The sequence below is a fragment of the Hylobates moloch genome, unplaced genomic scaffold (genome assembly GCF_009828535.3).
Source record: "Hylobates moloch isolate HMO894 unplaced genomic scaffold, HMol_V3 SCAFFOLD_5, whole genome shotgun sequence".
In the NCBI taxonomy this organism is placed as follows: domain Eukaryota; kingdom Metazoa; phylum Chordata; class Mammalia; order Primates; family Hylobatidae; genus Hylobates; species Hylobates moloch.
This window is the reverse complement of record NW_026652280.1, coordinates 61,344,122-61,371,706: the sequence shown is the minus strand read 5'-3', so window position 1 is coordinate 61,371,706 and position 27,585 is coordinate 61,344,122. Positions and strand designations below refer to the sequence as shown.

At 36.7% G+C, this 27,585-nt stretch overlaps 1 protein-coding gene and 1 pseudogene across 3 annotated transcripts in view; one reads left to right on the top strand and one right to left on the bottom strand.

Annotated features, from left to right (window-relative positions):
- The window catches only part of SMCHD1 (structural maintenance of chromosomes flexible hinge domain containing 1), a 155,120-nt gene that overhangs the window by 108,651 nt on the left and 18,884 nt on the right, over window positions 1–27,585 (bottom strand). For all 3 annotated transcript variants that reach the window (XR_009213508.1, XM_032152699.2, XM_058438574.1), the window contains 7 exons: window positions 13,615–13,729; window positions 13,376–13,495; window positions 7,415–7,581; window positions 4,985–5,075; window positions 4,075–4,285; window positions 1,464–1,584; window positions 1,205–1,388 (listed from right to left, as the gene is read on the bottom strand). Coding sequence is in view for 2 of the 3 variants with exons in the window: in XM_032152699.2 (XP_032008590.1) it covers window positions 1,205–1,388; window positions 1,464–1,584; window positions 4,075–4,285; window positions 4,985–5,075; window positions 7,415–7,581; window positions 13,376–13,495; window positions 13,615–13,729 (1,009 nt within the window). In the remaining variant the exon portion in view is untranslated. The remainder of the gene's footprint in view (window positions 1–1,204; window positions 1,389–1,463; window positions 1,585–4,074; window positions 4,286–4,984; window positions 5,076–7,414; window positions 7,582–13,375; window positions 13,496–13,614; window positions 13,730–27,585) is intronic.
- LOC116470031 (U7 small nuclear RNA) lies at window positions 8,963–9,033 on the top strand (annotated as a pseudogene).

Genomic DNA, 27,585 nt, shown 5'->3' with positions numbered 1-27,585 from the left:
AAAATTAGAAAATACATATTTTAAAAGTACAGTGTAACAAAGGAATAGAATTAACTTATTCTGGATAGCTTTTGAAAACACCCACTGCTCAATAAATGTTGGATAACTAACACCATATTATAAATGAATGCTAAGTGTATTATAAAGGAGTAGTAACTCATTTTGATAAGGTCTTTCTCAGTGCATAATTCTTAAAAGTGTCCTAATCTTCTATGATTCACAATCTTTATAAAAGCAAAATTAATTTCAACATCTTATAGGACTGACTACAAATACTATGTACTATGCACTGTATTTGTTGCCCAGCAATAAATTCATAATAAAATCATCTATTTCTTGGCAATTCAACATTAAACTACTGAAAGTGTAGTATCAAAAGTCTCTGAGGTCTGTGCACAGAATACAAGTACACTAGTATACTAGTTTCACTCAACTTTTTAACAAATTTCAAAGTGAAATCATTCTTGTGGTATTAATACATGTATTTTAATACTGATCAATCTCAAACCTTTTAGCTCAAAGTACTTCACAGTTTTACCCAATTTTTACCCTCAAAACAAGCTAAAAATTGCACAATTAGGTTATTAATGTACAAATATAGCCCTTAAAACAAATACAATTGTTCATACATGTTCTCATTAAGATGCTTCTGTGGCTTCTACTATGTCAAGGGCTAGATATTAAAATCTTGGCCAGGCGCGATGGCTCATGCCTGTAATCCCAACATTTTGGGAGACCAAGGCGAGTGGATCACCTGAGGTCAGGAGTTCAAGACCAGCCAGGCCAACATGGTGAAACCCCATCTCTACTAAAAATATAATAATTAGCCAGGCATGGTGGCACGCACCTGTAGTCCCAGCTATTTGGGAGGCTGAGGCAGGAGAATAGCTTGAACCTGGGAGGCAGAGGTTGCAGTGAGCTGAGATTGAGCCACTGCAATCCAGCCTGGGAAACAGAGTGAAACTCCTGTCTTAAAACAAACAAACAAACAAAAAACTAATGAAGATATGTAAATTCTATCCAAACCTAGTCTAATTAGCTTAAAATTTTTTAGTAATGTGAACACTTGACTGCTCATAAAAAAATTTATACATCATAGTCTTTTGATGCAAAATATCAATAAAAACCTACACTGCTAGTGTCTTCTTTTACTTAAAAATAAAACATTTGCAAATATTCACAACTTTATATTTAAAAATCTTACCTGTCCATTTAAAATCCTTGTAAAAAGGGTGTTCTTATCTTTCAATTTTAGCTCAAGATCCATAAACGTCAATTTATTTGTGCTGACCTGGAATTTGTCATTAGTGAATAATGCACCAGATATCCTATTGTAGCATTCAATTGGTGCAAGCCCTCTCTTCTTAGGAGGAGTACACCAGTCAAAGCTTGAACAGAACAAAATGTTAGTTAGTAAAAAAATTAAGTTGTAAAAACATAATTTCAGCAAAAATCAAACTTACTCTTCAACTGATGTATATGGTATTAATCGTCCATTCCAAAAACATTCAAAAATAGGCCTTTTCCCTCTAGCTGCTTTCTCAAGTATGAAACAATCATCATCATCATCTTCATCTTTTAATTCTAGATCAAAAGAGCAAATGGAACAAAATGTTTATTGCTAAAATGTAAGAAATAATGAAACAAAGACATACAATGTTTCAAATTGCATTCTATAAAACCTAAAGGTAGTTTTATACTGTTTGCCCACAAAAAAGTAGGTTTACAAAGTGGTTCCACATTACGAATGGTGTCTGTCATTTAAAAGTCAATAATTACTTATATATGAACCAATGTACTAGCTGCTGGGCCTGTCATCTTTAAAACCTATTCATGAGGCTAAAAGAGTCTTACATCCAAAAAGATTATCCCCTATAACAAAATCCCTCCTTCCTACAAATATAGGAACTTAAATCCTGTATCTAAAACAGTTTCACAATTTTAGCAGAACTAGTATGTTCACATGAAAGTCACCTGAGAAATCTATGACATCTAATAGCAGCAAGTTTACCTAGTTTGAACAAATTAGTGAATGATGCTAAAATTAAGTTTACTTTTTAGAAATTATTTTCAGATTCAAGTAAGCAAGAAAAATGTACACAGAACTGTAAGATATGTTACTATGCATCAAGAGCATTAATTTGCACAATTGTCTATAATCTTATGTTTATTAGCAACACACTCTCATGTATCCAGATAAATTAGGATTAAACAACGTGATCCTGACATATTAACACCTCAGCTACCCTGGCATTAGTTTACCCACCTAAAACAAAACCTTCTCCCTAAAAACCCTCACAAGAAGTCTCTTATATTAAAGGTGCTTTCAATCAAACAAAATCACTTTGCTCTTAGAGGAAAATCCCTCTGATTGATCACTCAACTTACTTGCTCTTCTTTTTAAGGCAGCATTTGAAAAAAATTGTATCTTTTTGTCTATTGGCACATAAAAATTGGAAACAGCAAATTTAAGAGGTCAGAGATGGCCAGGCGCAGTGGCTTACGCCTGTAATCCTAGCACTTTGGGAGGCTGGGGTGGGAGGATTACCTGAGCTCAGGAGTTTGAGACTACCCTAGGCAACATGACAAAACCTTGTCTCTAATAAAATACAAAAAATTAGCCTGGCATGGTGGTGGGCACCTGTAGTCCCAGTTACTCAGGAGGCTGATCCATGAGAATTGCTTGAACCTGGGAGGCAGAGATTGCAGTGAGCCTAGATTGTGTCACTGCACTCCAGCCTGTGTGGCAACACAAGACTTTTGTCTCCAAAAAATAAAAAACAAAACCAAAAAGGCCAGTGGAGCCACTGAGTAACAATATGTACTGGGCAGGAGCACTTAATAAATAGTGTTGAGCACTATTCTGAGAAGTTGCCCCAGTTTTTAAATTTGATCTTTACAACACCTCTATGAGGTGTGAACTACCCATTTCCCAGATAAGGAAACTAAGGTAGGGAGTAGTTTGTCCAACAGCAAGTGGCAAAGATGGGATTCAAATTAGGAAATCTGGTTGCAGACCCTAGATAACCAAGAATGTACTAAGGAAGTATTCTGAATGAAAAAGTGTAATATTGTTAACCTATAAATTCAATGCAATCCCAATAATCTCACTAGAATTACTTTAAGTGAATGTACGAAGCTGATTCCAAAATTATCTAGAAGAGCAAAAGTATTCTCAAAAAGGAACAAGTGAAAATTTTTCCCAAAGATACCAAATTACAAGATAAAGCTACAAGACAGTATCATTACTCATATTTAAAAAAAAATAAAATAGTACTTTATAGTAAATAATCTAGACCTATGTACTTATGGGAACTTTATATTATAAAAGTTCTAACTCTTGGGTAAATTATAACATTCAATAACTGGTGCTAAGAAACTGAATATGAATACCACATAGAAAATAATTGTTAAATCCCTATCTCTCTACTGGAAAAAAAAAGGGGGGGGGGGGACGCCAGGTGTGGTGGCTCACACCTGTAATCCTAGTACTTTGGGAGGCCAAGACCAGAGGATTGTTTCAGGCCAGGATTTCAAGACCAGCCTGGGCAACATGGCAAGACCCCATCACTCAAAAATTTAAATAGATAAAACCCCACCTTGCTCTACATACAAAAAAGGAAAACACAGATGCATTGACCATAAAATGACAACAAAAACAAAAAAGCTACAGGAGATTTATATAATCTTGAGATGTAAAAAGCCTTTCTACAGTAAGACAAAATCAGAAAGCATAAAGAAAAAACTAATAAATATGACTGCATAAAGCGTAAAACTGCAACGAGGATAAAGAGAAGACAAGGGAACATATAAAGGATTAATATGCATACATATCTAAAAGTTTGGCTTCATAACAACTAAGAGTTCATTAAAGATTTACTCATCTAGAAATGAATATACACAAAAATCAGGAATTACAAAAATTACAAATACCTAACAACCTAAGACTTGCATAAGAAAAAATTTTAATATTTATCTAACCTGAATAGCCCAACTGATAATTATTTAGAAAAACAAATCACTGTCCTAAATCACAACTTCATATTTTATAACTAAGATAACAGATTAACATACTTGATGGAAAGCATGGATCATCAGGGTAAGTTTCTCTATCATACAAGAATGGATGATAACGGATAATCCCTTCCACTACACCGTCTCCTTCAACATGAGCTTTGAATTCAAAACTATCAGCTGCTGTGTTTACATACAATGTCTGCATGTCGTCTTGTATTTCCCTTAGGTTGACAATCTTAGGTACCTTCCCTTTTTCAAACATAGAAATCTAAAATAAAAATGAAACAAAAATAATTAAATTCTATGGTAACTTTACTTTTGTTCTCAGCTATGATTCAACAATAGAATAAGCAAAAATTATTTGTACAAGTAATAATCTGGCTTAATGAAATATATATATATTTATATGAGTTAAACAGCTTTAAGTAGCATCTCAATAAGGAACATACTACCATAAAATATAAAGTAAGCAAAGAAACAGCAAATCAGAGCTGAAGGACAGAAAAGTCATGAGTACATTTAATTTAAGGTTTCTTGCTAGAGGTAGGAAGTGGGACAACATTGTATGTGAAATTCTAACGTGTGGGTTAGAGTATTGAGAATCCAATACTCAAATGCTCTGTGCTGCCAAACCTTGTCACCATGATATAACTTCTACAAACAAAAGGAAAGCTACATTATCTCCCTTTTCCTCCATGCTTCAAGAGATGATTGATGTTCAGTAACAATGCATAGCTCTACAGGAGACAAAAAAAGATAAACCAAGCACTACAGTAAATAAAGGTTTGAGAAAAATACATCTAGGAATAATCTCTTTAGTTGGGTATCAAACAATGAAAGTAGTTTGGTAAAAAACAAGGAGAGAGAAGTTGTCTAATTATCAAGTGTTTTTTATTATCCCGAGTCATTTGGAACTGGAACAAATATCTCATAATTTTTAATATTTTAAGATGGATTTTTCTCTTACTTCAATATCAATATTGTTGAAAGGTTCAGCTTCTTTTGATGTTCGTATTTCATTTCCTTTTGGGCCATGAATATAGTAATGATAAATATGCCTAAAATAGAGAAGAATAATTTTATACTTTTAATTCACATAAAATTATAGTTAATGTAATCTATCAAAATATTTTAACACTACTTACTAGGTATCAAGCACTTTATTAAGCATTTTAAAATATATATTCCATTTAATGGTAAAAACAATTGAGATGCAGGTATTATTGCATCTCATTTTACAGATATAGAACCTGGGGTGCAAGAAGTGTATGTAAGTTATCTGACGTCACAGAACAGAGTTAGGGAGCCGTGGGCTTCAACCCAGGCCTTACCAACTTCAAAGACCACATATACCACTTCCAAGAGCAATAATTCATCAAATAAATATAAACTAGATAGCAAGAGTCTATAATTCTACTTGCCAGGTACATTCCAGAAAGGACTCAATTATCGGTGGTAAACTGGATTAGATATCTAATCTCAATAAGAGAATGCCATTCTAGAACAGCAGTCCCCAACCTTTTTGGCACCAAAACCAGTTTCATGGAAGACAATTTTTCCAGAGATGGGAGTTGAAGGGGGGTGATTTGGGATGAAAATGTTCCACCTCAGATCAACAGGCACTAGAGTCTCATAAGGAGCACGCAATACCTCACATGCACAGTTCACATTAGGGTTCGTGCTCCTATGAGAAATCTAGTGCTGCCACTGATCTGACAGGAGGCGGAGCCAGGTGGTAATGCTCACTCGGGCCCACCACTCATTGTGGGGCCGGGTTCCTAAAAGGCCACAGATGGGTATCAGTTCACGACCCGGGCATTGGGGACCCCTGTTCTAGAACATTCATCTCTCCTCTCCTATAGCACTGAGACAATCTTACCCTAACATTCCAAAAACAAAACTAGTAAGTTTGACACCATCTCACTGAAAACCAACACTTTGGAAAGCAACACCTCTTTATTTTTTAAGAAAAGGTTAAAAAAGATTGTATTTTGGTAACATTGTTCAGGATTATAAAATACCATGTCTTTATTCGTGAAATAGAAATTTGCAATATTTCTTCATAATCCTTATTAGAGCAAGAGTATATTTAAATTACGTGTTAATGTACACTGAGTTCCTTCAATAAACTATAAAATAGCTAATAAAATATGTACTTGAAGAAAACTGCAAAGTCCTATTTAAATACCGTGGGTAACAGGGATAATAAACAGAACTATTCAACAAGAAAACAGGTATTCCTAAAACCAAATTTATTTTCCCATGAAAAAATTTTAAAATTCTCTTAGCGTATAATTATGTATAAAATTGAGACTCTCAAGAACAATAGCCTTTTGGGTAAATGTAAAAAGATACATTTTTAAAATATGAATTTTGAGCAGATGTACCCATTTTGCAAGTCTCAGTAATTCAGACTAATGCAAATTAGGGAAACAATACAGTAAATCGTACGTATCACATAGCTATAAAAAAAAAAGTTTAGGCCAGGCGCAGTGGCTCACGCCTGTAATCCCAGTACTTTGGGAGGCTGAGGTGGGTGGATCACCTGAGGTCAGGAGTTCAAGACCAGCCTGGCCAACACGGCAAAACCCTGTCTCTACTAAAAATACAAAAATTAGTTGAGTGTGGTGGCACACGCCTGTAATCCTAGCTACTCGGGAGGCTGAGGCAGGAGAATCGCTTGAACCCAGGAGGTAGTGATTGCAGTGAGCCGAGAGTGCACCATTGCACGCCAGCCTGGGCAACAAGAGTGAAACTCTGTCTCAAAAAAAATATATATATATATTTAGAGTCATTAAATAACTATTCGTCTGATTTGGTCTAATGGGATATAGAGTCCCTACAAGTTTTACTGGAATAAAAACACAATGATTATTTTCAGTACTAATGTCATATAGGCACATATGTACATATATTTTTTATTTTAATAGGCTTGATGCATTCATTCACTTGATAAACATTTGAGCATCTACCATGTAGCAAGTATTCTTCTAGAAGACATTGGAGATACAGCAGTGAATTTAACAACGACAAAAATAAATATATATGGTATGGAAGATTATGACAGGTCCTATGGAAAAGAAGCACAAAACGGGGTCATGGAAGTGATATAGTGCTCAATTTGACAAATTGTGAAGTTCATTTTTAATTTTATAATATTGTCAAAATCCTGTGCCTCAAATAATGCTCAGTACACTAGAGGTGATCTATAAATATTTACAGAATGAATGAATAGAGAGCTATTTTAACACCAATATCAGAGTACCGGATAATACTAAAGGGAAGAAAATGAGACAGGAGCAAAAAGGATATCAAAGAGGCTTCAATGTATCTGTAATATTTTCTGTTTTAAAAAAGTTAAGTAGCAACATTTCCCAAGACAAATATAATTACTTACGCTAACTGTCGTGTCCAAAGGTGGAAATAATTTTTCAAGTACTGTATGTGTTCTGGTTGTACCCCCGTGATAACCACAGCAGTAAAGCTATCTTTTTCCTTCTCCTCTATGATAAGATGATGTAGAAATCTTTCATCATCATTTGTAATGTGAACAGAATCAGAGGGCTAGAAGAGTGAACAGAAATACAACACATTAAATCATCTAAATTATAATTATACAAATAGCTATTGCATCAAATTTTAATGTGATTTACTTGGAGTTTCACAAATAGGCTTCAGAAAAGCTTTTGGAGGAAATTGGCCCAATACAACAAATTGGCTGAGTGTGTGACAACACTGTGAAGACGAGGGAACTTTCACACAAACTGCTAAACTAGCATGCATAAAGAGCACCCTATCTTATAATGCTAAACCGATTTTAGAATCATAAAGGAAAAGGTAAAGACAAATACTGAGTTTTAAAATGCCTTAAAAAATTGAGGACACTTACCCTAGGGTAGAATGAACCCTTGCCTTGCTTGGGAGACCTACCACTTAACTCGGTCAGGACCAATGCCCAGCCCTCCATGTTCAAGAAAACTACAGGGCAGGCTGGATCCAGCTAGCTAAGCCCAAACACATAGTGCTTAAAAGTAAAATCATCCTGGACACCAGTCCACTTTCAGAGAATTATCTAAAACTTATGGAAGGGAGGTAGTAGGGGAATTTGAGGATAAAATTACAAACTTCTCCATCTGTAGTATGAATCTATGTTTTAAAAAATTGCAGGCTGGGTGCAGTAGCTCACTCCTGTAATCCCAGCACTTTGGGAGGTTGAGGCGGGCAGATCACCTGCGGTCAGGAGTTCAAGACCAGCCTGGCCAACAAGCCGAAACCCCATCTCTACTTAAAATACAAAAGTAGCCAGGCGTGGTGGTACACGCCTATAAACCCAGCTAACTAGGGAGGCTGAGGCAGGAGAATCGCTTGAGTCCGGGAGGCTGAGGTTGCAGTGAGCCAAGATCACGCCACTGCACTCCAGCCTGGGCAACAAGCATGTCTCAAAAAACAAACAAACAAAAAACAAGGTATGCGCGCACGTGCGTGTGCACGCGTATTCATATACAGTCATGTGCCACATAACATTTCTGTCAACAATTGACTGCAGTGGTCCCATAAGATGATACAGTATTGTAAAATTAGTGTACCTTTTCTATGTTTAGCTACACAAATATTTACTATTCTGTTACAACTGCCTGGGGTAACAAGTTATACAAATTTGTAGACTAGGAGCAGTACCCTATACCATATAGCCTAGGTGTGTAGTAGGCTATGCCATCTAAGTTTGTATAAGTACACTCTATGATGTTCACATAGCAACAAAATAACCTAATGACACATTTCTCAGAATGCATCCCTGTCCTTAAGTGATAGGAGACTATATCTACTGTGTATGTTGCTATATACATTTTAAAACTGTGGAAATAAAAACAGACTAAACTATTCTATTTAGGAAATCAGTTGATTTTTAAAAATAAGTATGTATGATTACTTGCTTAATTAAAAACAGTGTTACAGCTCTTTTAGAATTTGTCTATCAGATTCTAAAATTTCTGATTAAAAAAACAATAAATCCTTAAGACCATACCCCTTCAAAACCATTATAATGCATCTCTATACACTAAATTGCTAATATTACAGCTACAATATACACAAGTAACATTTCATATACTTTGAGTCAGGAGATTAGTCTGAATTTACTAATGATGCAAATTCATTATCTAAATATTTATCAAGCATCTTCTGTAAGTCCTATGCCTCAACTTGGGCCTGAGAAAGATAGGTTCAAGATAAATAAGACAGTGCCTTTGTGCTCTACAAATTCCATCTGGTAGGAGATGAAAAAACAAATGATTACAAAACAATATGCCATTACGTATGAAGATATGAACCAAGAGCTACAGAGGTAAAACGAGGGTGACAGTCACCCAGCAGATGACTGAATAGTAACATTCCAGACAAATGAGAACATGAATTCAAGAGCACAAAGGAAATAAGGTAGTTTTAGGATATATGATAAACATATCATAAAAGATGAGGCGGGATGGCTGAATTACAGCAGTGGAAAATGGGTGGAAGAGAGGATAGATGAAAGAAAATAATATAAAAGACAAAATTGAATGTGCTGAATGATTAACAAAAAGGATTACCAACTTTAACTGCATGGCTAGTGGATGCCATTAATTGAAAAGGGTAGTTGAGAGGAAGACAGGAGAAGGAGAGAATAAGAAAGGTTTATGGATAATATTTGATCTCTTTCTTTTAAGAGACAAGGTCTCTCTATGTTGCCCAGCTGGTCTTGAACTCCTGGGCTCAAGAGATTCTCCCTCCTCAGCCTCCCAAACTGCTAGGACTACAGGCATGAGCCACTGTGCCCAGCCAATATTTGACTTCAAAGGTACCAAAAGTGAGTTACTCCTCGAACACCTAATTGAACCTGGAACATCTAATTGAACCTGGAAATGAGTGTACTGGATATGATCAGCTGGTATTCATCATCCATTCCTACCACCTTTTACTGTACTCTCTTGGGCTGCAGAGATTGGAAGGCAAAAAAATACTGTTTGGATTGTGGATGAAAATTAGGTTTCACCAATTAGATGTACTAGCCAAAATCTGGATGCCAAAAATGAAGCAGAGGCTATTTCCTGAAGTTCCTTAAAAGTTTTCTGTTATCACATAAGGCACTGAAAGATCAGTAACCAGGTTTCAGGTTTAAAGTGTCAAAGGGCCACTGCAGCCCTAATTATGGCCAGAAACTCTGTTTTCCAGTTTTGGAGCAATTGTGGCACTGAGATCATTCCAACTCTTGAATCACAGATACAGCAGTGAGTTCCTGAATTCCAGACCCAGTGGTGGTCCTCCAACTGAATGATTATAGCAAATGTTGCAGCATCCCTCCAGGATAACTTCAGAGTCTTGGCATCATTCTAGAAGGCTTAGCCCATAATTCATTCCTTTGGCCCTTCCATTAATCAGGTGAGCATCTAATTCCCTCTATTAAATATTTTCTGTTTAAAGGGCCTAGGAAGGTTTGTTTCCTTTGCTGAAGCTAGCATGATTCAGTGTCTCAGTCTTGAGAAAAGTTTTCACATGAAACACAGATTTGAGAGCTTTTGACATAAGTAGCAAATATACATCTTTAGAAAAGGTAAGACCATTGACTATAGAATAAGAACCACCAACTCCACCCACATTCTGAAAACTGCTCACAGGTCAGAGACAGAAGTCCAACAAAAATAGGCTGGAAAAGACTGGTCAGAAAAGGAAACAGACCAGGTACTTGTTGGTACCCATGAAACATTTGTTGGGAAGAACTAAGCACAAAACTCAGAAAAGGCTGGCAGAAAAATGGTGCTCCAAGAGACACAGTTGTATACAAGCTTTGTAATATGCACACAGTTTCGAAAACCACCTAAATTCTCAATTCCTATTTTTCACCAGTTTTATCATGGCAAGTAATATTTCCACCATTATATTTTATAGGGCTTTGTGGTGGTTAAGACAAGATGGAATACTGTTATGTAAAAATATCAAAATATGCAATTTGTTAAGTAAATGAAACAAAGAAAAGAAAGTAATGTCCTGCACAAAGGGTATATTAAGTTATCGAGAAAAAAGTGGGTAATAAAATGGAAAAAAAATCCAACCCATCAACTAATGAAAGAAAAGGTTTGTTTTTTTTTAAATTATCAAATGGCCAACATTTTGCTGCCCTTTCCCCTTCTCATTCTTTTGAAAAACAAATGGTCAGACAGACATGTACTTCCATACAGTTGTTGGAAGTGTATGTGACTTTGGGTTTAACCTTTCTGACAAGCAGTTTTGAAATACATGCCATGAACATTTAAAAAGTTCAAATTCAGGCTGGGCATGGTGGCTCACACCTGTAATCCTAGCACTTTGGGAGGCCGAGGTGGGCAGACTGCCTGAAGTCAGGAGTTCGAGACCAGTCTGGCCAACATGGTGAAACTCCGTCTCCACTAAAAAAAAGAAAAAAGAAAAAAGAAAAAAATTAGCTGGGCGTGGTGGTATGCGCCTGTAATCCCAGTTACTCAGGAGGCTGAAGCAGGGGAATTGCTTCAACCAGGGAGCCAGAGGTTGCAGTGAGCTGAGATCACGCCACTGCACTCCAGCCTGGGTGACAGAGTGAGACTCCGTCTCAAAAAAAAAAAAAAGTTCAAATTCATTATCACAGCTATTAAAATTATAACAATCTAAACTAAGAAAAAAATCTGTAATTCAGGTAAGATGTTATGCAAAGATATTAATCGGATTGTCTTTACAATTACTGTAAAATCCTTTAAATAAGCCAAATGCTCAACAGAATCATGAAATTATGTTACAATCATTGAAGGAAATGTTATAAAGCTACTAAAAACTGTTGTGTATCAAAATATTCTATAAGATGGGGAAATACTCAACATGTTAATTTTTTAAATGTGGGATCAAAACTATTAAGTACATATTTTAAAAAGCTGAATTAGAAGGAAATTCACCAAAATGTTTCAGTAGGCTTCTCTAATTTTTATCTTCCTTAGGCTTTCCTATAAAGTTTCCTACAAGTTGTTTTAGAATCAGAAAGCCAAATTTTTAAAAGTTCAAAATTACCCTTTAAAAATTTTTTATTGTTTTGAGACAGTCTTGCTCTATCGCCCAAATTGGAATGTAGTGGCATGATCATAGCTCACTTGCAGCTGGGCTCAAGTGATCCTCCCACCTCAGCCTGCGGATTTGCTGGGACTACAGGTGCACACCACCACACCCGGCTTTTTTTTTTTTTTTTTCAGTAGCGACAAGGTCTCGTATGTTACAGAGGCTGGTCTTAAACTCCCGAGTTCAAGCAATCCTCCCACCTCAGCTTCCCAAAGTACTGGTATTACAGGACTGAGCCACCATGCCCAGCCCAAAATCACTTTAAAATAAAGATATTCCCGTAATCCTAACACTTTGGGAGGCCAAGGTTGGAAGACTGCCTGAGTCCAGGAGTTCGAGGCTGCTGTGAACTGTGATAGCACCACTACACTCTAGTCTAGAGGGACAGAGTGAGACCCCATCTCTTAAAATAATAAGTAAACTAACATATATAAAAAAAAAATAAAAATAAAAATAAAAAATAAATAAAAATTTTAGATTAAAAATCGTGTTTCAGGCTGGGTGTGGTGGCTCACATCTGTAATCCTAGCACTTTGGGAGGTTGAGGCGGGTGGATCACTTGAGGTCAGGAGTTCAAAACCAGCCTGGCCAACATGGTGAAACACTGTCTCTACCAAAAATACAAAAAAATTAGCAGGGCGTGGTGGCAAGCACCTGTAATCCCAGCTACTCGAGAGGCTGAGGCAGGAGAATATCTTGAACACGGGAGGTGGAGGTTGCAGCGAGCTGAGGTTGCGCCACTGCACTCCAGCGTGGGAGACAGAGTGAGACTCCATCTCAAAAAAAAAAAAAAAAAAAAAAATCATGTTTCAAACAAAGAAGAGTTGAAGGAATATACAATAAATATACCATTTACTTGCCACCAAGATTCAAATGTTAACATTTTGTATTATGAACACAAGAATTTCAATGCAAACTTGTAACAGCAATCTCTCACTTATTTCTCCAGAGGTCCAATTTCCTGAAAGTCCATTACCCTATTACTGTTTTTCTACTCTGTAATTTTATTATATAACAAAGATTTTAAAACTCAAATTCAGACCAGGGGAAAAAGTTTATAATCCTATAAGCAATTTACAGAAAGCATAGTAAGCTTTATGAGACAACTTGTCTGAAGATTTTTGGCTTGAGAAAGCCCATTTTTGTTATTATGACTAAAGGAAAGGGTAACTCATTTTGAAAATTTCATACCTTCAAGTTAAGTTCTGTCCTACCGTCTACCCAAAGGAGTAAATTTATAATTATGAGTTAAAGTGTATTGTACCTTTCTGTTTCTAATATATCCACTATATATTGCCTCTTTATTTTTCTCCTTCTTCTCAAAATCTTCTTTAGAAAGCACAAGCTCATGAACATCTTGGGAATCTGCAGGTTTGCTTATCATCTGTTAAATATTAAAAAGAGTACTTTTTAAATTCCTAATAAACTGGTTAATGCATTTATACAGAGTCAACTTCAAAATATTTTGATCAACTTTCATTTATAAGAAATCTTTTTACTTACTCTGGCTGATTGTCCAACAAAGAAGACAGCTTGCTTGCCCCCAACACCAAAATAGGAAATATCACTGTTTAAACTGCGTGGCACTGGTACTGGACGAACATATCCTGAATGATCACTAAAATAAAACATTAATGCAGTGATTTTAAACAAGCTAGTTAAGTGTCAAAAGAAACTTTCATTGCACTTGTATTCAGTGTTAATAAAATGATCACCATGCCTGCAAACACCCCTAACTGAAAGGTGAAATAATCAGTGTCAAGACATCTACTCCAGTGCATCTCAAAGTGTAGTCCCCAGGCCAGATGCATCAGCTTTAGCTGAAAACTTTTAAGAAATGCAAACTCTTGGGCTCAATCCTACTAAATCAGAAAATCTCTCAGCAAACAGGACTAAGTAAGTATTTTTATTATCCTCATGCCTCTAAAACTTTCCTTCAAAATTGTTTGCTACTTCAAAACTTGCTAAAATATTGTCTGAAGAATGATGGTAATTAGAGCAAAGAAGAGTCTCACTTCCATATATCATGATAAATGAAGAGCTCTGAGGGAACATTGCACCATAAAAATATTCTGAAGAAGAGGCACCACTGGTCTTTCAAAATATAGGCAAAGTCTCCAGGGACATTATCCCCCAATATCAGAAATAAACAGAATGAAGGTGAGGCTGGAACCACTATTAAAGTCACTGGAAAGATTAAAGAGCAGGTGTGACATAGCTGTAGAGAATTAGAGAACAGAAAGATGCAAAGAACGTAACCACACGAAACAAAGAAAGAAAAGAAAACTGAAAATATCAAAGTGGCATTAAAAGACATAAATGATCAAAGGAAAATATCTCGCACAAGATTAAATGTAGTTCTAGAAAGAGAAGGGACAGAGAAATGGAAAATAGCTGTAAATATTCTTGAATCAATAAAAGACATGGCTTCACAGATCCAGGAAAACCAAAAGAACCCAAACAAGATACATAACAAGAAATCAACATCACTGTAAACACCAAAAACCAAACAGAAGAACTAGAAAATAGGCTGAGAGATAAGACAGGACAAAATAGATTAGCAGGCTTTGACAACGACAGTAAAAGACAGAGAGGAATATTATCTCTACAGTGCCTGAAAAAAATCTGTTAACCTAAAATCGTCAACTAGAGAAAAATAAACAATTTATAGATAAAAACCAAAGTAATTTACCATCAGAAGACTTGTTCTAAAGAAATGTTCCTACAAGCACAATCTAACATACAAGAGGTCACCATAATATAATACATACAAAAGTAATTTTTTTAAGTACTACATATGAGACATTTACTGGTGTGGTGAAAAAGTGGTGTGTGTGTATTGTTGAATTTCTAAAAAGTCACAACTTCAAATACCTTCAATAACAAAAGTGTCATTTCAGGAAGGGAGTGACCAAAGCTAATGAAGTCCTTAAGTTGGGGGAAGGAAAATACTTTTAATCCTGAAATCTAAAGTTAAATATGCATGTTAAAACTTCAAAGAAGATCAGAGAAGATATAAAGTCTAAAATATTAAAAAGAAAAAAGGTGGAGCAAGAAAACAAAACAGCAGAAGACAATAAATTTAAGAGAAACAGAAGAAACAGAAACAGAAAGAATGGGATAAACAAAAACATTTTAATTGGTATAAAAAGTCCTATCCTCATATATAAATAATCAAATAAACATAAAGACAACATTGACCAAGTAGGACACTGTAATACCAGAGATACAAAACAACAAAAGCACCCAAAAAAGTATTCCCTCACAATACCCCCCCAACATCTACAATCACATCCCCACACAACACACACAAACTGTCGACACAAAGTAACACAGAGAAAATGCCTCCCCACGCAAGTTTGCATTTATACAAGACACCTCACACAATACACAAACACACCACTACTTTCAACAGAAACATACACCACAATGCTACAAAGCATACACACTGATGATTAAAAAAAAAATCGTAAAACAGGTCAGAGAAAAACACAATATGTTTTGAGATACAAAGATAAGACTGACAACAGATTTCTCCTTATAAATGATGCAAGCTGGTAGAAAACTGAGTGACATATTTAACATACAGGTTTGAGTTCCCCTTATCCAAAATGCTTCAGACCAAAAGTATTTCAGATTTCTGATTTCTTTTCCAATTTTAGAATAGATGCATTATACTTACCACCTGAGCATCCCAAGTCTGAAAACGCAACATCTGAAATGTTCCAGTAGCATTTCCTTAAGTGTCACATTGGTGCTCAAAAAATTTTGGATTCTGGAGCATTTCAGATTTTGTATTTTTGAATTTGAGATGCTCAACTTGTACTTAAATTTTTTTAAAGTCAAGCTCAAACTAGATGCTCAGCAAAACTATCTTTGGGGTTTGGGGGAAAGAGAGAGATCCCATCAGACATACAAAATCTGAAAAAAATTCACCAAGAACAGACTCAAGTTATAAAAGAATGTTTAGAAAGATCTTCAGAAAGGAAAACAATACTGGATAGATTTACACAAAGGAATGAATACAAGCTCTAGTAAATATGGTAAATATGTGGGTAAACATAAACTGGTTCAGGGACTCAGATTTTGTATGCAAATGTTCACAGCAGCATTATCAAAAGACAAAAGGTAGAAACAACTTGTGTCCATTAATCTATGAACTGACAGACAAAACACAGTATGGTTGTACAGTGGAGAATTACTCAACCATAAAAAGGAACTAAATTCTGATACATGCTACAACATGGATGATCCTCGAAAATTATGCTAAGTGAAGTAAGTCACACATGACAAATACTGTATAATGACAAATACTGTATAATTCCACTTAAATAAGGTACCTTGATTAGGTAAATTCATTGAAACAGAAAGTACAATAATGGTTACCAGGGGCCAAGAGTGGGAGCAACAGGGAGTTACTGTCTAATGGGTAAAGCTTCAATTTGGGGGTACAGGGTGAAAAAACTTTAGGAATACATAATAATAATAGTTGTAAAAGACTGTGACTGTAATTAATGCCACGGAATTATATACTTTAAAATGGTTATAACTGCAAATTTTATGTTATTTATATCTTACCACAATTTTTTAAAAGAGAACTGCTTTAAAAACGGACAGAACAGGCCGGGCATGGTGGCTCACGCCTGTAATCCTGGCACTTTGGGAGGCTGAAGCAGGCGGATCACGAGGTCAGGAGATTGAGATCATCCTGGCTAACAGTGAAACCCCGTCTCTACTAAAAATACAAAAAATTAGCTGGGCGTGGTGGCGGGAGCCTGTAGTCCCAGCTACTCGGGAGGCTGAGGCAGGAGAATGACGTGAACCCGGGAGGCAGAGTTTGCAGTGAGCCAAGATAGCGCCACTGCAGTCTGGCCTGGGCAAAAGAGCGAGACTCCGTCTCAAAAAAAAAAAAAACAGACAGAACAGTGTGCTGTTGGAAAACAGGGCAGATGTGTATAGTTTAGCAAGAAAGGTCAGGAAGTTGAGAAGAAGGCTTTTTACATTAAGGAGAGAGGCAAATGATTATTTAAAGCTAAATAACAATATTGTACTTTGACATTTATGCCAAAGTAAAATGTATAAAAACAAAAGTACAAAGACCAAGATAGCATAAATGGAAGTATACTGTTGTGATGTATTTATATGCTAAGTGGTTTAGTATTACTTAATACAGACTGTGATAAATTAAAGATTTATACTATGAATCCTAGAGTTTCCAGTAAAGTAACAGATATCGTTAATAAGCCAAAAAGGAAATAAAATGGAATCTCACACACACACACACACACACACACACACACACACACACACACACACACACACACACACACACACACACACACACACACACACACACACACAGAATCTGCAATAAGGCAGGAAAAAAAAGAAAATGGGAACAAAAAATAGGCAGGAAAAATAAAAAATTAACAAAGACGGTAAACTTAAATCTAAACATATCAATAATCCAATTAAAAGCAACTGATCCAAACACTCCAATTAAAAGGCAGAGATTGTTAAATATTAAGACACAAATATCTACAGCCTAAAAGAAATCCTCTTTAAATATAAAGAGACAATAGGTTAAGAGGTTGGAAAAATATTTATAATTTTAACACTAACGAAAAGAAAGCTACAGTGACTATATTAACACCAGATAAAGTCAATAAAAGATACCAGGAAATGAACAAAGAACAATTAAAACAAATAAATGGGTAAACAGACTATCAGTCTTTGTATTATTACATTTAATTACATTATGGATATAATAATAGCCAGTATTATTTTCCTTTCTGGATAACGTAATAATATCCAGTATTGTTTTCCTTTCTGAAGATCTTTCTAAACATTCTTTTATAACTTGAGTCTGTTCTTGGTGAATTTTCTTCAGATTTTGTATGTCTGACAGGATCTCTCTCTTCCCCCCAAACCCCAAAGATAGTTTTGCTGAGCATCTAGTTTGAGCTTGACTTTAAAAAAATTTAAGTAGAAGTTGAGCATCTCAAATTCAAAAATCCAAAATCTGAAATGCTCATTATACATTTAATTACATTAAATGTAATAATACAAAGACGCTAAATGAAATTTTAAGTGTGGTTATAAAACATGACCCAACTATATGTTGTCTATAAGAAACCCATTTCATATATAATAACAAAGGTAGGTTAAAAGAAAATGGATGAAAAAAGATATAGCATGAAAACACAAATGAAAAGAAGCTGGGATGGCTATACTAACAGATAAAGTACACTTCAAAGCAAAGAAAATAACCAGTGACAAAGAGCAACACTACATAATGAATAAAAGGGTTGGTCAACCAAGAAGGCACAGAAGGCGTAACAATCCTTGGAGACTTCAATACCCCCTAGTTACTACCACACAGAAAATCCAGCAAAGATATAAAGAAATGAATAATATCATCAACCAATAGAATGTAACTGACATTTTCAGAACAGTTCTCCCAACAAGAGCAAAATACACCTTCTTTTCAAAGACACATAGAAAATCCACCTAGATAGATAACATCCTGGATCATAAAACCCAACAAATGTAAAACAGCTGAAATCACTTAAGAGCACATTCTCTAGCTATCACGAAATTAAACTTGAAATCAATAGAAAGACAATAGGAAAATCTGTTGGAACACTTATAAATTCACGCACTTTTAAAACAATCCACGGGTTAAATACCAAGCTGCAAAGGAAAAAAGTAGACTGAACTGAATGAAAAAGAAAATACAGCATAACAAAACTTGTGAGATGCTGCAACTTATTTCCTAGAATTATGATTAACCAAAGTCTATGAGCTAATGTTTATTAAGAAAAAAAAAAGTAAATGAGTTCTAAGTATTCAGTTACTATGGCAATACTTCTAGGAAATAAGTTGAAAATACCCTCTGATATTTTCCTTAAAATATTTCTGGGAAAATATACAAAAGTTTAGAGAAGGGAGAAGCTCACTGATAAAACACAACATACATACATCAGGTCATGCAAAACTAAAGAATTCTCTCCACTAGTTAGAAATGCACAAAATGATAAATCCCTTTTTCAACCCAAATGACCCATGCAAACCAAATCTAGGCAACAACTCTATCACAGCAAGTAAGGCTGAGAATATTTATTTCAAGACAGTCTCAGACTTGTGTTAATGAGTCTAGAAAAATTCCCATATCCACTCAAGGACTATGTAAATATCCCTTCATGAATATAAATAAAAGTAGAAAAATACAGTTTCAAGGAACAGTTTTACACCACAGCAGTCCTCTGGAGAATTAGGAAATTAATCTCCTTCAGGAATAAATTTACATCAAAGTCCAAAAATATTTCAGAAAGTATCTTAATTCATAATCTTCATACAATGAAAGAGGACACTTAATCTTTGGGAAATTTTGATGGAAACAAAACATAAGAGCTGTTTCAAGTAAGAAAAAGTATCAGGGGGCCGGGCGCGGTGGCTCACGCCTGTAATCCCAGCACTTCGGGAGGCTGAGGTGGGTGGATCACCTGAGGTCAGGAGTTCAAGACCAGCCTGGCCAACATAGTGAAACCTCTTCTCTACTAAAAGTACAAAATTTTTCAGGAGTGGTGGTGTGCGTCTATAATCCCAGCTACTTGGGTGGCTGAGGCAGGACTGCTTGAACCTGGGAGGCAGAGGTTGCAGTGAGCTGAAATCATGCCACTGCACTCCGGCCTGGGGCTGACAGGTAGGACTCTGTCTCAAAAAAGAAAAAAAAAAAAAAAGAAGAAGAAAGAAAAGAAAAAGTTATCAGGGAAGATGATCAAATTATTAAAACAAACTATCTAAATGATTGCCAGGAAGCCAGGGTACAGTAACTATGTATGTATATATCTCACTATTTTGAATCTAACAAAGGAGGGAAAAAAAAAACACCAAAATTAAGAAAGCTCCACCTCTAACAAAACTGGCCACCAATCTCTATCACAGCCTCTAGAATAAATGTGCCAGACATACAGAAATGACCAAATTAAAGTAGGGTGCTTAAATGTTACAAACGTATTCCCAACATTCAAGTAAACACAGATATTAGAAAGAAAACAAAAGCTCATCTTAATTTGCTGAAAACCAACAAAGACAAACCAGCTTTTTCTTTAGGAATATTAGGAAAAATCCTGTTGGGGATCCATTTCTACAACTTAAAATAAATATGGCATGGCTCATGTAGCATTTTTACTTTTTCATATTTCAACAAAATGGCTCTGAGTTGAAAGCCTTTTAATTGATGAGCAAGTTGAAAGTGCAGAAAGAGTAGCGCTGATCCAACACATACCTGAATCCAGCTGACCTAACTAATGTCATACCTCTCCCCTACCAAATAATTATACACATACTATTATAATTATGTTCCAGGTATCCAAGTTAACTTCTAAAGCAATAATTCTTACAGTGCCCAAGTTATGAGAGAATTTTCTAGGTTTATGTAATGTTATATATCCTTTTTTTTTTTGAGAGACAGGATCTCACTCAGTCGCCCAGGCTGGAGTGCAGTGGCGTGATCATGGATTACTGCAGCCTCCACCTCCTGGTCTCAAGCGATCCTCCCATCTTAGCCTCCCGAGAAGCTGGAGCTACAGGTGCAAGCCACAATACCTGGCTAATTTTCCTTTTTTTTTTTTGAGATGGGGTCTCATTCTGTCACCCAGGCTGGAGTACAGTGGCACAATCTTGGCTCATTGCATCCTCCACCTCCCGGGTTCAAGTGACTCTCCTGTCTCAGCCTCCTGAGTAGCTGGGATTACCAGCACATACCACCACACCTGGCTAATTTTTGTATTTTTAGTAGAGACAGGGTTTCGCCATGAAGGCCAGGCTGGTCTTGAACTCCTGACCTCAGGTGATCCGCCCACTTCGGCCTCCCAAAGTGCTGGGATTACACGCGTAAGCCACCGTGCCCGGACTAAACCTGGCTAATTTTTTTAAATATTTTTTGTAGAGGTGGGTTCTCATGTTGCATAAGCTGGTCTCAAATTCCTGAGCTCAAGCAATCTTCCTGCCTCAGCCTCCCAAAGTGCTGGCATTACAGGTGTGAGCCACTGAGTCCAGCTTATCGTCCTATATCTTAACAAGGGCTTGAGATACACAAGCATATATATTTGTCAAAAATCAGTAAACAAGTGAACACTTCCAGAATGGTGGCATAAGGACTTCCAAGAATCCACTCACTGATGAAAGCAATGAGAATGCCTGAAAAAACTGTCAAAATCAATCAGCAGCAAATGTTTATCATAACAGCTGTCTGAGGCAATGAAAACAGCTGGAGAAAACAAGAATCTGACCGAAAATATACAAGGAAAAGCTGGGGAATGCGAGGTCTGCAGGGTTTTTTAAAAGCTTCAACATATTTACTAGAATCAATAAGGTCACTCCCACGTGCAGGGCTAAACACATGTTCAAGAAAGAATTGAGAAGGTCCTAATAATGACTCACCTCTCTAGCTTACCTTGAGGTTCACTACAAGCAAGAAGTGAAAGTAAGGCAGAGTTGTAAATTCTGCAACAGAGCACTAGAAACATACCCCACTATGCACACAGAGCCCCTCAGCAAAAGCTGGGACACTTAGTGGTTCAAGGCCCTTAAGATAATGTTTGATCATTAGCTGACCACAAAGCTAACTAATCAGAAACTTCAAGGGTAACACAAGGATACAGACTTAACAGAATTAGTTCAGGGAAGCCACTACATGAACAAACAACAGACGCAACAACAAGTTTTGGGGAAGGGAGTGGTATCAGATTTCCAGAGTTGCTACATTATATTATTATAATATGACCAGTTCTCAATAAAAAATTACAAGCCATGCAAAAAGATATTAAAGTATGGTTCACACACAGGAAAAAGAACAGTTGGTAGAGACTGTGGCAGAAGAAGCTCGGCTATTTTAAATATATTCAAAGAACAGAAACCATGTCTAATGAATTAAAAGTATAAGAAATGTATTTCACCAAACAGAGAGTATCAGTTGGGATAGAAATCACAAAAAAGAACTGAATAGAAATTCTGGATTTGAAAAAACAATAACCAAAATTTAAAAAATCACTTAAGAGACTCACGAGCAGATTTGAGTTGGCAGAAGAATCCATAAACTTGAAGGCAGACTGATTGGAATTATTTAGTTTGAGGAACAAAAAGAAAAATGAAGAAAAAAGAACAGACCTATACTATAGAGCACCATCAAGTATATGGATAAGAGGAGTCATAGAAGCAAATGAGAGAAAGAGATCGCTTCTCGGCCTTTTGGCTAAGATCAAGTACAAATGAGAGAAAGAATACTTGGAGAAAAAAATGGCCCAAAACTCCCCAAATTTGATGAAAAACTTTATTCTATATATCCGAGAAGCTCAATGAACTCTAAGTAGGATGAACTCGAATCCACACCTAGACACATCAGCATTAAACTGTCAAAAGCCAGAGACAAAAAGAGAATCTCAAAAGCAGTGAGCGAAGCAATTTATTACACAGAAGTGATCCTCAAAAAGATAAACAGCTAATTTGTCATCAGAAACCATAAAGCCAGAAGGCAGTGAGCGAATATATTCAAAGTGTTGAAAGACAAAAGACTGTCAACTAAGAGTTCTTTTTTTTTTTTTTTTTGAGACAGAGTCTCTCTCTGTCGCCCAGGCTGGATGGAGTGCAGTGGCGCCATCTCAGCTCACTGCAAGCTCTGCGTCCCAGGTTCACGCCATTCTCCCGCCTCAGCCTCCTGAGTAGCTGGGACTACAGGCGCCCACCACCACGACCTGCTAATTTTTGTATTTTTAGTAGAGATGGGGTTTCACTGTGTTAGCCAGGATGGTCTTGATCTCCTGACCTTGTGATCCACCTGCCTCGGCCTCCCAAAGTGCTGGGACTACAGGTGTGAGCCACGGCGCCCGGCCCAACCAAGAGTTCTTTACCCAGCACAAGTAGCCTTCAAAAATAATGGAAAGGGGCCAGGTGTGGTGGCTCACACCTGTAATCCTAGCACTTCGGGAGGCCAAGGCAGGCAGATCACAAGGTCAAGAGTTCGAGACCAGCCTGGCCAATGTGGCAAAACCTCAACTCTACTAAAAATACAAAAATTAGCTGGGTATTGTGGTGCACGCCTGTAATCCCAGCTACTTGGGAGGCTGAGGCAAAAGAATCACTTGAACGAGGGAGGCAGAGTTGCACTGAGCTGAGATTGCACTACTGCACTCCAGCCTGGGCTACAGAGCAAGATTCCATCTCAAAAAAAAAAAAAGGAAGATTAAGACATTCTCAGATAAAAACTGAGGGAATTAGTTATTGGCAGATCTGCCCTAATGGAGCCACTAGAGAGAGTCCTTTGGGCTAAAATACCAGGATATTAGAAAGTATTATAACTCAAACACACATGAAGAAATAAACAGAAAATAAGGTAGTGGTAATTATATAATTAGAAAAGACAAGCCAGGCGCGGTGGGGCTCACGCCTGTAATCCCAGCCCTTTGGGAGGCCGAGGCAGGAGGATTACCTAAGGTCAGGAGTTCGAGACCAACGTGGTCAACATGGTGAAACCTCGTCTCTACTAAAAATACAAAAATAAGCCGGGAGTAGTGGCATGTGCCTGTAATCCCAGCATGTGCCTATAAGTCAAGCCCAGGAGGCTGAGGCAGGAGAATCACTGGAACCCAGGAGGTGGAGGCTGCAGTAAGCCAAGATTGTGCCATTGCACTCCAGCCTGGGCAACAAAGCAAAGACTCTGTCTCAAAAAAGAAAAGAAAAGAAAAGAAAAGAAAAGAGAAGAGAAGAGAAGAGAAGAGAAGAGAAGAGAAGAGAAAAGACAAGACAAGACAGGACAGGACAGGAAGGAAGAGAAAGAAAGAAAGAAAGAAAGAAAGAAAGAAAGAAAGAAAGAAAGAAAGAAAGAAAGAAAGAAAGAAGAAAGAGAAAGAAGGAAAAGACAGTATAAATGCATTCTTTGTAACTCTTCTGATTCAAAAGATCAAGGCATAAAATAGTAAGTATAAAACTCTAGTAACGGCTATAATGTATAACGATCACATTTATATGAAAATAATAGTACACGGAAGTGGGAGGAGAACAAAGCTAAGTAGGAGAGGTTTTTGTATACTACAGATTATGTCATTGGCATTAATCCAGACTGGATTGTTATAAATTAAGATGCTGGTTGTAATCCCTAGAAAAACAACTAAAAATGTAGATTAACAACTATTGGCCAGGTGCGGTGGCTCACTCCTGTAATCCCAGCACTTTGGGAGGCTGAGGCAGGTGGATCGCTTGAGCTCAGGAGCTGGAGACCAGCCTGGGTAACATAGTGAGACCCCACCTCTATAAAAAATTAGCCAGGTGTGGTGACATGCACCTGTGGTCCCAGCTACTTGGAAGGCTAAAGTGAGAGGATCACTTGAGCCCAAGAGGCAGAGGTTGCAGTGAGCCAAGACAGCGCCACTACACTCCAGCCTGAACGACAGAGCGAGATTTGTCTCAAAAAACAAAACAAAACTATTAAAAGGATATTAGTGACTGCCAGGAGATAGAAAGTGATTACCACTTAGTACAGGGTTTCTTTTGGAGTTGTAAAAATATTCTGGAATTAGTGGTGATGGTTGCACAATTTTGTTAACTCAAAACTACTGAACAGTATGCTTTAATACTGTGAATTTTATGATACGTAAATTTTATCTCCATAAAAGATAAATTCAATGAAGATACATTTAAGACAGATACAAGCAATTAACTGTATGTGAATTTTACCTCAAAATTAAAAATATTGAACCCTAGAAATTAATATGGATACTTTCAAAACTAGGAAAAAGTATACTGATATTTATAACTTGTTTTGAACTGTATTAAAAAACCAGATAAACTAATGGTGGGACAGATATATAAGGAGTAAAGCAACCATCAACGGTGAAACCTAGGTGTGAGTATATGGGTATTCCCTGTAGAATTTCAACTTTTCTGTATGTTTTTAAATGTTCATAATAAAATACTAAAGGAAAAAAAACAGTGCTGAGGAAACACTCAGATCCAGGTTGTGGACCATTCTACAAGAAAGCTAGCCTAAACACTATAGAAAAATTGAAATATTATGAAAAACACAAAAGCTAGGGAAACTATCATAGAATGAAGGAGATCAGACATGACCACAGAAAAAAAACTTATGAAAATCTTATGTTAAATATTGTTGCATTAATGATAAATTTCTTAGATGTAATAATGATTTTGTAGTTATTTATGACCATCCACTTGTCCTCAGAATACACATGCTACAGTATTTGGGAGTGAAATCTCACAAACTGACAGCAGTGTACTTTCAAATGATTCAGAAAAGCAAAGTGTGTGTGTGCAAGTGTGTAGACAGATCATAAATGTGACAAAATGTTAACAACTGATAAATCTAGGTGAAGTATATATGGGTGCTAGTTCTTTCATCTTGTCTATTGGCTTGAAATGATTCAAAATAAAAAGGGTCGGGGGAGGGAGTAGTACCCAGGTAAACGAGAGTTACAAATAATATTTCCAAACTGAAATTCTCACGTCTCCCTCTACTCTCCCCTCTATCTACTATGCTACAGTCACAATAGTCTCCTTTCTGTCCTTCAAACAAAACGAGACTGTCACAATTTCAGTCTTTGCTTTGCTGGTGCTTCTTCTACCTGAAACACACTTCTCAAAGATCTTTATTTGGCTGCTTTTTTCTGATCATTCAAGCCTCAACTCAAATATAATCTCAAAGAGGCCCTCTTCTCCAACCACCTTATCTAGAGGAGATGTGCATCAGCTCTACTATTCTACATTTTTTTTCTAGCAATCCATTCCTTCAACATTACTCTTACATTTTATTCATAGTAATAATAACTGAAATGCTTTTACATGTAATTTTTTGTATTTACTTCTGTTTCTCTCTCCAAAACAACATAAGCTACAGGTCAAGACTGTTAGTTGTTTAGTACTTTTAGCCTGTTCTTGCCTTTCTTCTACAGCCTGTCTTCTATGACATCCATCCTTGTATGCAGAAAAAAACAAATGGAAGGAGTAAAGCAACGGAGCAGAAGCTAGAGGCTGAAGGGGTGTATCTGATGTTGACAGAAATCAGAGTGCGTCAAGGAACTGATACTGGACTTAAAAGACAGTACGAGTACCTAACAGCTATAATAACAACTGATTGTTTACTGACACCAAACCCATAAAGCTAAGACTAAAACCAGCAGCAAAAAGATTTTTGCCAGAAATTACAATTTCCCTCATATGCTAAATCCTATCCTCACACTATTAAAGACAGTGGTCTTTGCCTTCTCTCTGGCTTTTTATAAATCCTTTAAATGCCACATATTTATAAAAGTGGTGAAATAGAATGGTTGTGGAGAAATCTAGGCCAGGTGCAGTGGCTCACGCCTGTAATCCTAGCACTACGGGAGGCTGAGGAGGGCGGATCACCTGAGGTCAGAAGTTCAAGACCAGACCGGCCAACATGGTGAAACCCTGTCTCTACTAAACATACAAAAAATAGCCAGGCGTGGTGGTGGGTGCCTGTAGTCGCAGCTACTCGGGAGGCTGAGGCAGAAGAATCGTTTGAACCTGGGAGGCAGAGGTTGCAGTGAGCTGAGATTGCACCACTGCACTTCAGCCTGGATGACAGAGCAAGACTCTGTCTCCAAAAAAAAAAAACAAAAAAAAGTCTGAGGTCAGGAATGAGAAGTAATAACTAAAATGACAGCTTCTATAGCTTATATTTATTGACTGTTTACCATATGCCAGGCTCTGTCCTAAGGATTTTACATGTACTAACTCACTTAGTTGTCATAAAACCTCATGGGATATTATCCCCATTTTATGGCTATGTAAGCTGAGGCACAGAGAAGTAAAGTAAGTTGACCAATGTCACACAATTAGTAAGTGGCAAGGCTAGAATCCAAACCAGGTTCAAATGATACAAGAGTTTTGTTTTTCATACTGCCTTGTCTCTTAAATGGCACTGTTAGGTCTTTACTAATTTGATTAAAATTCTGAGGGTGCTGAAATTTTAGAAGAAGACCAATGTTTTAGCTATATTTACACATTGAGATTGATCCTTAAACGCGGGTGACTTTTCTTGACAAGGTAAAGAACAAAGCAGGTTATGAACACACACCAACTATTTAATAAGAATGACAAGAGACTCTTCCCAAGTATGTTGTTAGAAGTAGAGCAACATAGCTTAAAATATCAAAAGACCTGTGGGTCAAAGCTCTTCTTACTAGAGTTCCACTAATATCCCAAGAATCTAAATCTTTTTTATGTCTGATGGCTTTTAGCATATTTTGTTTTCCCTGTGACATCCTCATTCAGGATATTTTCTACAAGCACATTCTGATATATAACTCCACTAGATTCCACTCCTGAATGTTTTACAAAAAGAGCTCTGAAAGTAGAACAACAGTGAGCTCCACAGAACCACAAGCAATTTTAGACATTTTGCAAATGGTATGAAGCGATTTCTAAAGCCCATTT